Source organism: Nomascus leucogenys, chromosome 16 (genome assembly GCF_006542625.1).
Source record: "Nomascus leucogenys isolate Asia chromosome 16, Asia_NLE_v1, whole genome shotgun sequence".
In the NCBI taxonomy this organism is placed as follows: Eukaryota; Metazoa; Chordata; class Mammalia; order Primates; family Hylobatidae; genus Nomascus; species Nomascus leucogenys.
In genome coordinates this window covers 16,803,190-16,815,951 of record NC_044396.1, presented here as the reverse complement: position 1 = coordinate 16,815,951, position 12,762 = coordinate 16,803,190, and the positions used below count along the sequence as shown (strand labels likewise).

The 12,762-nt window shown below is 35.3% G+C and overlaps 1 protein-coding gene across 2 annotated transcripts in view; it reads left to right on the top strand.

Moving 5' to 3' along the window:
• Positions 1–12,762, top strand: part of SLC26A7 (solute carrier family 26 member 7) — a 142,784-nt gene that overhangs the window by 37,280 nt on the left and 92,742 nt on the right. For both annotated transcript variants that reach the window (XM_030794979.1, XM_003268285.4), the window contains exons 3-4: positions 2,560–2,670; positions 8,922–9,094. In XM_030794979.1, the coding sequence (XP_030650839.1) occupies positions 2,560–2,670; positions 8,922–9,094 (284 nt within the window). The remainder of the gene's footprint in view (positions 1–2,559; positions 2,671–8,921; positions 9,095–12,762) is intronic.

Below are 12,762 nucleotides of genomic sequence, written 5' to 3'. Positions count from 1 at the left end.
AAGTATCTGTCAGCATTTGCAATATTTTTCCCCAAAATAATAGCATTAGCGAGTTGTAATTTTGCTCTTATTTGAATTGAAAGCCATGTTTTATTACAGAGAAAGTAGAGATAATTCTGCTAATTTGTTAGCGACTTATTAAGATATTCACCGTTTTGGGGGGACTTAACATATTTTAGCTTGTGTGAATGTGTGTGTATGTGTGTGCACATGCGCATGTATGAGAGAGACTATGTAACCAGTTTATATTATGAACCAGAATAATAAATGAATCAGAAAAAGGAAACTTTATCGAGCTGCCTCTCCTTTTTTTTGAGGTACGTGTGTGGGGGCTGGTCTTGGGCCTTGTAGTTCTTATTTGTGGAAAGGATACTTGATGTTTTACAGTACTGTATATCTGAATTAGTTCATTCCTCCTGTGTTTTGGCCATTGTTCATTGCCACATTAACAGAGAAATGGGTTTCCATTGAGGGCGAATGATATTGTTGTTTAAAGTAAAAGTTCAATATCAGTGTAATATGAGATAAAGGAAATGTCTACATGATTTCTGGTCTTGGAGGTTGTTCTAGTAGAATCTCCTGACATGATATTTTGTATTTAATTTACAGGTCTAGAGACTGTTGAAAAATTAAATATATTTTACTTGATTATTCCCACTTTAATTTGATAGGAACATGAAATCTGGGAAAATCCAGTTTTTAAACTAAGTTTGTTATAGATTTTATTTGGGATAAACACAGAGAAAGATGACTGTTATTGTAATAAGGCAGACAGATAAGCAGGAGATAGCTATTCACGCTATACACATGGTAAGATAAGAGGATACAGCTGCTTCCAGCTTTATGTTACATTTGCCTGTTGCAAGCAGAGCAGCCAAATGGGTCTACCTCTCAACAATTTTGATCCTGTCAGTATTGACCGTATTTATCAGAATGTTGTGTCCATATGATTAATCCAGGAGCTTTTGCTAAATATGCCTTTCTTCCCCACTACTGATTTAGTCAATCTGTGTGATCTTATAAAGTGTGGGCTACATTTTTTTCTTACTCAGGAACACTCTGCATTTCTGTCTCTTGATAGATAACTTTTATCAGGTAACTTATTTGGAAAAGTGGATGAGAAAAAGTTGTTTTCTAGCTTTTCATATGGCTGATGTAAACAGTATATTTTACAAAGTTGCTTACACTAAAAATGCCAAAAGGCGCTTCTTGGTAGAGGTGGGGAAATATTTAGCCTGCCAATACTAACAAAGCTTCAAGACCTGCCCCTTAACACCATCCTTTCTACCTCTCACCATGCCTTTATGAAATTCTGGAACAGCCTCTGCCACTGACTCTTCTATAATCACTTTTATCGTATTTTCACCAGACTGTAGGGATACATTACCAGCAAACAAGCAACCCAGATGGTTTTTAAAAAGAAGAAAGAAGTGGTCATTGGTTAACTTTTCATGTATTTTAAATGCAGCAAAAGTGGCTTCTACTGCTTGAAAAATATCTGAAAGATAACTACGGAGCTTATTAAGAAGTGAATTTCATTTAATTTAAAAATGGTAAAAGCTCAACAGTAAAAATTATTGATATTAGAATCAGACAGCCAGGCTTTATAGTGTGACTAATTAATTACCTGGCCTCATATTCAGAGACTCCAGAATCTAATGCCTCCTTCATTCTCAAGTCTCTTTGTAACATGTAAAGTCCTTTATGCCCTATTTAATTGAAACATTTGAATGAATTTGTCGTTCCAAGGACCAGCCACAGTCAAGATAATTTTATGAACCCTTACTCGTAGATATTTTGGTCACGTTTAAACCACCAGTGGTCATTTAGACATGTCTAAGAAAATTTTCTATGTGCATGTATCATACCAACTATGTAGGCAATAGTCTTTACAAGGAATAAAAATTAACAGTTATGAATTATTTCTTACACCTTGAAAAAGAAAAGTTGATTTCTTTTTCCACTCTAAGACACTGTACCTGAAATATAAGCCAAGGTCCAGTTAGTTGGGAAGCACATGGATTTATTCATCGGCCCTACCACTGTGACACACAGTCTCAGGCTGGCTGTGCAGCTGGCCAACCAGCCAATGTTAAGTATGCGTCCTTTTTGTCCAGCCCTAGTTCCCATTCCATTTTAGGCTTCTCATCTGTCAGGGGTAAAGCTTCTAGTCTCACCTATCTTACAGATGCTATTGTGCACATAAAATTATACATGTGAAATACTTCTAAAATTTTAGTGTGCCTGGAGATATTTTACAATGTTACTGTCCAACCTACCATTCAACAGGAAGACTCTCTGAACAACTGTTTTTTTTGTAGACATCTCTGCAATCAAAGGAAAAAGCATTAGTCCAAAAATAATGGTTTTTGGAATTATAAAAATGAACTAAAGAGGGAATTTTCTTTTATTTAGGGCAATAATGCTAGACTGTTGTTGAGAAAGTAGAATAAAGTATGATTCATTTTGTCTATGAGTAAACCAATACCTATTCTATTGTGTAACAGACTGTGTCTTGGGGTTATAAGGTGGTTTTAATTACCCTAGTCTTCTTCACAGGATTGGCTTTTGCTGTTCTCTCATCTGTGCACCCAGTGTTTGGTTTATATGGGTCTCTGTTTCCTGCCATAATTTACGCCATATTTGGAATGGGACGTCATGTTGCCACAGGTAATAATTCCTATGTTTATGCTTCTAATGTTATGCTCAAAAGAGGCTTAGTGATTATTACGGATTACATCTCCTTAGCAGTGTTAATGTCACTGCCGAAAACCACAGCAAATATTAGAGGAAGATATTTACTCTCCATGCATCAGATAGTCAATATACACTGTGGTTTATTGCTATATTACTGTATAGCCAAGGTAATTGCTAAGGATTCTTTGCATTTTTGAGTTGCAAAGATTCCACAAAAGAAGGGAAATGGGGCATGGTAGTACATGCCTGTAGTCCCAGCTACTCGGGAGGCTGAGGCAGGAGAATCGCTTGAAGCCGGGAGGCGGAGGTTGCAGTGAGCTGAGATTGTGCCACTGCACTCCAGCCTGAGTGACAGAGTAAGACTCTGTCTCAAGAAAAAAAGAAAAAAAAGAAGGGAAATGTTCTGAATTTACAATGAAATTAGAGAAAGTAAGCACTTGGGAGATAAGACTACATAAAATATAGCCACTCAAAAAACAGTGAAAAATATTTTACATGTATTTGATATGTGGACTAAATGATGATCTTTTAGGTTTATTCCAGGCTAGTTTATACAATGCTCTTCACTTGGTGTGACTCTTACCTTACCTACCTCTATATTACCAAAGAAAATATGAGGGGTGATTTGGTATTAGATAAACCTGGGTACATACCTTATTTGTTGTTTGCTATTTACATGGTCTTAGGCAAAATTTTAAGCTCCATTGCTGCTTTCTTGATAGCAAAATTACCTTCCAAATTCTAATGATTATAGTGAGAACTAGATAATCGATATACAGTGCCTAATTTAGTACTTGCTACATAATAAGATTTAATAAAGTTAGCTATTATTATTACAAAAATGGTATCTTAGTCAACTATTAAGGAAATAATAAAATAATTTTAACTAAAAATATCTATAGAGACATTTCTATTTATTTGGGGATTATATGATCTCAGCCTCTATGTAATAATATTTTGTGACTATTTCTTCAATGGCCACTTTGCATTATTGATTGTATCAGTTTTCTGTTGCCGCTGTAACAAATTACCATACGTTTGGTGCTTAAAACAAGATAAAGGTATTATTCTACAGTTCTGGAGCTCAGAAGTCTGAAATGATATTCACAGGGCTAAAACTAAGGTGTCAGCAGGGCTGTGTTTCTTTCTTGGGGGCTCTAGGGGCAATCCATTTTCTTGACTTTTCTAGTTTCTAGAGGCTTCCTGCATTCTTTGGCTCATGGACCTTTCAACCATGCGATATGTAAACATGCAATATTGCATCTTCAAATTCTCTTTGACTCTGATCTTTTGCCTCCATTTTCCATGTTTAAAGGACACTTGTGATTACATTGGGCACACCTGGATAATCCAGGCTGCTCTTCTTAAGATCAGCTGCTTAGCAACTTTAATTTCATCTGCAATGTTAATTCTCTCTTACCATATAGCATAACATACTCACAGGTTCTGGGGATTAGGATGTGAACGTATTTGAGAGGTCATAATTCTGCCTACCACATTGATACATATATTTTCTGTTAACATAACATTTTATTTATGTAGATTTGGCTTTTTAAATCAATTAATTTTGTTATGAGGGAAGGAACAACACTTACCAATCACTTACAACGTTTCTGCCTAAAGTGTGGCTCATGAACCAGCAGGTTCAGCATTATGTAGGAGCTTGTTAAAAGTGCAAAGTCTTTATTTCCATCTCAGGCCTACTGAATTAGAGTCAGCATTTTCATAAGATCTCTGTTTTTATTTAATCTGTAGGTAATATAGTATATATATGTATTTATATATTTATGCATATTTGTGTATTATATATATTTAAGTTTGAGAACCATGGATGTTCTATTTATTAGGTACTTTATTAAGAGCTTTACATACGTTATTTTATTTTGTTCTAGCATAAGCCTTTTAAATAGAAATTATTACCTTTACATTGCAGGTGAAAAGAAAACACTAAAATTCAGAAAGTTTCTGTGAGATCACAGATTAAAAGTCACAGGTGCATGGATTGCAACCCAGGTGCAACCAAATCTAAAGCACAAGCTTTTAACTTTACAACTCACTGTTCAAGAATAAGCTTTTCTTTTGCATTGATGCAAAAAAGAGAAAAGCACAATAATTAATTATAAATTATTAAAGCCTATTTTTTCAATTATCTTGCTTCCTAATTTCCTAACGATTTCTTTTCATTTTTCAAAACATTTAAATATATTCTTAGCAATAAAATGTTTTTTAATACTAACCTCTAAAAACATTTTCTCTGTTAAACCCAAGATAAAAGAAAAAGGCAAAACAAGTTTGTCCAATACACCGTAATTGCTTTAAGAAAACAAAAATACACAATTTGAACATGCTTAAATACATACTTACACAAAATGTTTGATGTCCTAAGGAATCACTGTAAACATTTTACAGATATTTAACTGAATTACTTTGAAATTACCATTTACATAAGACTCTATATTTAACAAATTATTAACAGCTATCAGAATCTTATAGTCTACTTGATAAATAATAGGCATTTCAAAATACACATAATTTACAGCCTTAACTGTAGTCATTCAACATTAAAGCCGGAGACTAATTCTGATTTCCCTTCTGTTAAGTCGAATGGGCTACCACACAGTAAATGCTAGAGACATTTTATTTCTGCATTTGTACTTCACCAAAGGCAGCCAGCTGGGCCTTCCTATTTGTTTTTTATCTCAGTATTTAGGATTCTTTGGGTCAGTAAAAAATAAATGATAGGCTGGGTGTGGTGGCTCACACCTGTAATCCCAGCACTTTGGGAGGCCAAGGCGGGTGGATCACAAGGTCAGGAGATCAAGACCATCCTGGCTAACACGGTGAAACCCCGTCTCTACTAAAAATACAAAAAATTAGCCGGGCATGGTGGCGGGCGCCTGTAGTCCCAGCTACTGGGAGAGGCTGAGGCAGGAGAATGGCGTGAACCCGGGAGGCGGAGCTTGCAGTGAGCCACTGCACTCCAGCCTGGGTGAGAGTGCAAGACTCTGTCTCAAAAAAAAAAAAAAAGATAATTTTCCCTTATTTTGCAACATATATATGTCAGGGAAAATAGACTAATTATGTTTTGACTTTGCTTTAATCTTGGACATAGGGACTGAGTGTCACCAATAAGTTCCTGCAAATTAATATACAGAACATACTTCTCTTTTAAATGATTTAATTTTGATGCATATGCATCCCACTTCCATAGTATTATTAAGATATTGATGTTACTTTCATGAAGAAAAATTATTTGGGATTTTGCCTTCAATTTAGGTGGCTGGAATGCAATGCTGACTTACTAAATACAATAATAAATTATGTTAGAGGCATCTTTAAAAGTAAACAATTCATAAAATCAGAGTATAAAGACATGAAACATACTGTTTTGCTCAACAATGTGAACTTTCTTATTTTAATTTAAAATAGGTTTTTTTTTTAAAAAGGAATAAATCAGTTGATTACATTTTGTGGCTTGCAAAGAACATATATTGGAATAAATACACAACAGTAAAAAACCTGGGTATTAATCCAACGGAAACAGCATTGTTGTAGAGAACCAATATGAGACAATTGGTAGGATAATCTTAATTTTTCTCGAAATTGGGGAAATTTATTTAAAAAGCAAAGTTTCACAATTTAGAGAGGATATTGTGAAGACTATACAAGGCACTTTTCAGAAGAAAAAATAAATAATTATTTACTGATGGATTATAATATGATAGGACTTGAGATAGTGTTTTTTTAAAATATGAAATCTCATTTATTCTCTATCAAAATTTTGTAATAGATATTTTATCATCATTTTACAAATAGGGAAGCTGAGAGAGGTTAGGTAACTTGAGCAAGATCGGAGGTTCATATTAAGTAGAACTGGGATTCGAACTTGGGTCTATTTAACTCTAGGGCTCATATTCACTTCCTATGAGACCCTGTGACCCACAGTACTGTTGAGCTATCAGGTAGAAGTGGTGGTATATAAGGGTACCACTAATAGGCTGAAAGCCTAACCAGGCTAAAGCATTGAGCAAATGAGGCAAAGATAGAGAATTAGTAGGGAGGAGACAAAGACAAAGAAGAGACCTATAAATAGATAATATAGAATGTCACCCACAACAGCCACACATATTCACGGGCAGTCCCACTTCCCTTGATTGGCCTTCACTATCTCAGAAACAGCAAAGCATTATCCTTGCTAAAGAGGCAGTACTCCCATGTCCACATTGGCGTGGTGGATATGCCTGTACCCATTGCTGGCAAGTCCTCTCTCTGGAGGTGTTCTTGAAATATGACTCACATGCAGGTGAAGCTTCCTTTTGTTCCGCTAACAAAGCCTTTTAGATGGCTTTCTCTTTTACTGTTCGATTGCCTCCCATCTTCCTCCAAATCCCAGGAAAAACAGGCCTAAAATAAAAAATTAACTAGTCTATATGTTTTTTAAAAATTCTGTAGTCAATTTGTTCAGTGGCTTTTGTACAAAACATTTTGCTCTGTACTCTAAGAGATTTAAACACCAAAAGACAAACTCCTTTACTCTCAGAAGTATCTGATTTGATCTCCCGAGCATCGTGCTGTAATATACCCTCGGAAATATGTCCTATCAAGACCAGATTCTATGGTGAATATTCTCTACTTGGTATTTCCCATCCTGGGTGCTAGAATCTCATTTCTAATAATCAGTTATATTACATTAGTTTCTTGATGTACTCTTAATTTAGTACTTTATGATAAGGTCGTGATTTATTGATGATTTATTGAGAATGACTTATCTCACTAAAAGAATGTTATTCAATCTGCTACCTGTATTTATGTACCACCAACTCTATAGAACAGAGAAAAGTATACAATGATAGACCATAACAGAGCATTATGACTTTAGTCTTATTAATAATTATATGAATAGCTACCATTTATCAGGTGTTAACTACATGTCATCTTCTATCATATGTGCTATATTACATTATTTAAGCCTCATAACAATCCCATTGGGTGAGGAATGCTGTTTATAGACAAAAATACTGAGGAGACAGTTCTGGGATTTTAGGCCAGGTTTTTTGGAGGCTACAATAGTCATGTTTTTCTGAATCCACAGCATGTACCGCCTCTCTTATCTAGTAAGACCAAGGATTGGCTGTGTTGAATTTCCATTGAGACCTGTTTCTGTTTGACTCATGTCTCTCTTGCCTTATGCTGCTTCGTGCATGGTTTGTGCTGGGTTGTCTACATGCTGAAAAGCCCCTTTTCATGAAGTCTCATTTATGACCAGAAGCAAAGTAAGATCTTCAAGTAATGAGAGTAAATGTTTGCACAATGCTGCAGTTTGTTTCTATAACCCAAATTTGCCAACCCCTCTTTGAGAGAATCAGCATTTCCATGTTCACCAGGCTGCATTCTCAGGCACGCTGTGCCAAGATGAGAGGCTTCAGAACTCTTGACAGGAAGAGGGGAACACACTGAAAATGGTCCCACAAATGTGCAAGGCCATGGCAATTCTTGAAAAATAACAACGAGCCTTATCTAACAACCGTAGACAGAAATGGTATGTTTAATTATTTTATGGGCCACAATATGTTGTTACACAATAATAAAAATATACTCTGCTATGAGACCACAGAGGGTGGAAAGATTAAGCCTAGTTGGGAGGATCTGGGATGGATCCTTATTAGATATGGGATTTGAGCCAGACCTTGAAAAACTAATAGGATTTGCACATGTAGAATGAAGAAGCAAGCATTTCAGGGAAAAAGCTGAATTTACTGAGGTCTTCATACCTATCATCTCATTTATACTCCCCTTAAATCCTGAAATGTAGGCATTATTACTCCCATTTTATGGATAAGACCATTTATATCCAGTGTAATCTGCTTTAGGTCACATTATTGGTAAATTGAGTGGTTGAATATAAATCCAGGCCGTAATCTTATTTCCTGTACCAGGACATTCTTTATGCCAATCTGCAGAGAGGTGGGAAAATGTCTGACCCAGGAGGGAATAGCAAATAGACGAGTGGCTGTAAGTTGAATGAATAAGCATATATGGAGGTAAGTTTCCATTTCATCCATGGAGCGAGATGAAGAGTGGAGAAGCAAGGGCACAGAGGAGGGGACAGTATGTCTAACAGATCTGTTTGGTTTCACAATGTAGTTTCGACAGAATCCCACAATTTTTATTGAGCCTTTAAATCGAATTACTAATAGAAGATTCCCCACACCACTTGGTTTCAGGCACCTTTGCCTTGACATCCTTAATATCAGCCAATGCCGTGGAACGGATTGTCCCTCAGAACATGCAGAATCTCACCACACAGAGTAACACAAGCGTGCTGGGCTTATCCGACTTTGAAATGCAAAGGATCCGCGTTGCTGCAGCAGTTTCCTTCTTGGGAGGTGTGATTCAGGTAAGTGATACTGACACTTGAGCACAAAGAGAGGGGCACAGCAGCACAGGGAAGGCAGCTGGTGTTTTATTCTTGTTCATGAATTTGTCTTTACAGGTGGATAAAGGCCTGATGTGTTTTATCATTACGGAAATGCTGTTTAGAGTCATTACTCTATAAATGCTGGTTGAATGAATGAATAGAATCAATAAATTGAAGTTATACAGAAACGGTTTTTAGTCTTTAAAGAATGAACTTCCTAAAAAATGTTTCAGAAAATGGAATGAGCTTCCTTGTAAGGTAATGAGGCAATCCCTGTGTCCACACAGTGACTAGGTCGTCACTGTAAGGGAATGTTATAGGAAAAATTCCTGCAATAGGAAGGAGATGTGACCAGATCTCTAGTGTCCTTCCCAGTTTTCAGATTTTATGATGTTATTGCCTGCATCAGTAACAAATAGTGCTTGGTTTATGCCATAGGTTTGCTGATCTGAGGTCACTGGACTCAGATCAGTACCATTAGCATCGTGTTGCTGCCAAGATTGCTACAGTCTATTTCTTCAAAATACCAGAATATGTAATTTGATGTTTCTAATCAGTCATCAGAATTAGAAAGCTCAGAGGTGACTATAAAATAAACGTAGACAGACACTGAATATTAGACATGGAATTGCCTGTTTGATAGCCATTTTCGCTTACTCTCTCATGGTGAACTGAATTATGTGTGCATAAACTTCTTGGGTGGCTGTGTTTTGGGTTGGGAGGCTCTATTTTACCCTGTAACATTATTTACAAGGTCAAAGATCTTGTAAACACCAAGAAGGGCGAAAAATAGTTGATGATTGGCTGGAATTAGATGGTAAGAGAAAACATGTGACCTAAAAGAAAGGAGCATTAAAATTCTTAGAGTTACATTGCCCTCTAGCTATGTGAAAAGGCTGAAAGAATTAAGGATGTAAAATGAAATGAGAGTAAGAACTCATGTCTTCATAGTGCTTGAGAGAAATAGACCATTTGAGTGGCAGCTCATTTGCTTAGGAGACTGACCAGACTGGTGGACCAATCAGTATTTTCTATGGCTTGTATCTGAGCTATCATACAATAAAAATTAGTTGCCTGGGTACCCTGTAACTTTCGGTTGATTTTTCCAACCATGGATGATGTCAGCCTATTCTGAGGCTTGCACAGGTAGGCTTAGTGGCTTTTCCTCCTTGCCTGGCCTGTGTGAGGCTCTCTCAGATCTGTCATCTATCTCCATCTCAGAAATAATCAGCCCTGTGAACTGGTAGATCAAACATGGATATGTTGCCTTGGATTTGGCACAGGTTTTCCTTAATTTCTATTCATTTAAAATAAAAAATCTTTGTATTAACATTGCAAAGATAATATTGTGTCTATTTTCTGTCCCATTATTTTCTCATTCATATTTCTTTTTGAATGTATGGTTTTTACTAGAGTTGGATATTCTCTTACTCTACAAAGCATGAAACAAGTAGTTTTAGGTTATTTAACAATGTAGTATTAGTTTTAGGTATATATTAATATAGTAAAAATCTAAGAGTATACATAATTAGCAGTGAGACCCGGCAACCTTCTGCTTAGTCTCATTTTAACCATCTTCTGAAAGTTTGAAACAATCATCAGGTATTCTGTTATTATCTAGTATATTTGGATTATGACTTAAAATGATAACATATAAAAGTCAAAGCCAGGATTCTAACAACATAAAAAATATATGTCTCATTTCCCCGAATGAAACTCCCTAGAATTATAAGAGCAAAGCAGAATGTTATTAAAGAGAATAAAAATAATTTTGTTTTCATGGCCTTTTATTACATGTAAAATCTGATTCAGAGAGTTGCATATTTTCTCTTATAACTTCATCAAACATCTGCTTTTCTTCCTCTTTAGTTCTGATCTTGGATATGTGACTTACGTTTTAGCCAATTTTTAAGCAGATGGCTGGACTTTATTTGACCTCCAAACTCTTCTTTCCATTGTCAACTAGAAACTTCAAGAGTTCTGCACCTTTGGGATTTAGCTGCTCAGTCATTTTTCCTTTTATTCCTTTAGATTTGAAATCCACTGAATCAAAGTATCCAGTTTCTACAAACACATGAAGTGTGTGTTTGGCTTGTTTTATTTATTTATTTGTGTATTGTTTTGCTCTTGCTTGCATATTATTTAGTTTTGGGTTGATTTTTTTCCCTCTGAAGATCCAGCTGACAGAATTATTTAGGTTAATAAGATTGTATTGTTAAAGTGTCTGAAACAATCGTGTCTGATCTGATTCACAGTTAGAAATGCTCTCACCTGCAAGGAACAGAGAACCCTCCTATCGGAGACTTACACTATAAAGATATTTATTGCTTCTTGTATTACAGGAAGTTATAGAAGTAAGTTCTGAAGGGGCTTTGGTGTTTGGCAACACATTCAATTGATGAACTAATCAGCTTTCTGCTATTACATAATAAGGGCTCCATGACTTTTTCTTTTTGCCTTCTCTTCTTGTAACTGATAAGTAAGTTTCTCCCACTAAACAGTAGCTTGTATTTGTCTAAATGTTCCCTACACACAACTCTTTCTCCACTTCTTTACTTGACTTATATTTTTAACATTATTTTAATGATTCTAGTATGTCTATCTCTTCAATTTTAACTTAATGCATTTTTTTAGAAGAAAGTATAGCATAGAACAATAAATTTCTGATTTTAGTTTGCTCTTTGCCTTTTTTTGCTTTTCCTCCAATATTTTGTATGTCTATAATATTTTAGTTTGTTTGCTATGTAAGACATTACTTAGAGAACAAAGTTCTTGTGGGTATTAATACAACCTTAAAGCATGTTAAAGTCATCCTTGTACCTAGCAAAGAACTCTACATGGTAGATTCTCAGAAAACTTGTTGAATTAAAAAATGAATTATCTATTCAGGAATTTGAAAACCAAAAAACATAATGCTAGGTAATAATGATTTTAAAATATAAACTGAGTCTGATGTTTGTTAATTTTAATTATTGTTATAGCAAGATGGGACTGTAAAAAAAAGTCACACTCAGAACTGTCACTTCCCTTCCCTAATGCTGGTATGTATGTATATATCTGGATTTTCATTTTATTAGGAACATCTCTTCAAGATGAATTCCTTGAATGAGGTTACTGGGTCACAAGGTAAATTCAAAACAAAAACAAATGTAGTTTTGTTAGACATTGTTAAATTCCCTTCCGAAGGGGTTGTGTCAGTTTACATTCCCACAGCAGTGTATGAGAGTGCCTCAGCCTTACCAACAGAATGTGTTCTCAGCCTTTTGAACTTTGGCCAAGCAGGTGAAAAGTAGTATTCAACGTAATTTGAGTTTCTTTAATTACGAGTGAGGTTCAACATCTTTTCATATGTTTAAGATCATTTTGTGCTAATTTTTTGAATTGTCTATTTATATTTGTCTCATTTTTCCATCAGAGTTGTAGATTTTTTTCTCTTCAAATTTTAAGAGTTCTTTATATATTATGGATATTAGCCCTTTTTCTGTGATACATGTTGCAAGTATTTCCTTCTAATTTGGCAGTTGTACTTTGACTTTATTTTACTATGCAAATTAAAAAAATTATGTTGTCAAGTTTATCAGTCGTTTCTTTTACTGCCCATTATTTTGAGTGAGTGTTAGCTTTTTTCAACACTGAGTTTATGGAGG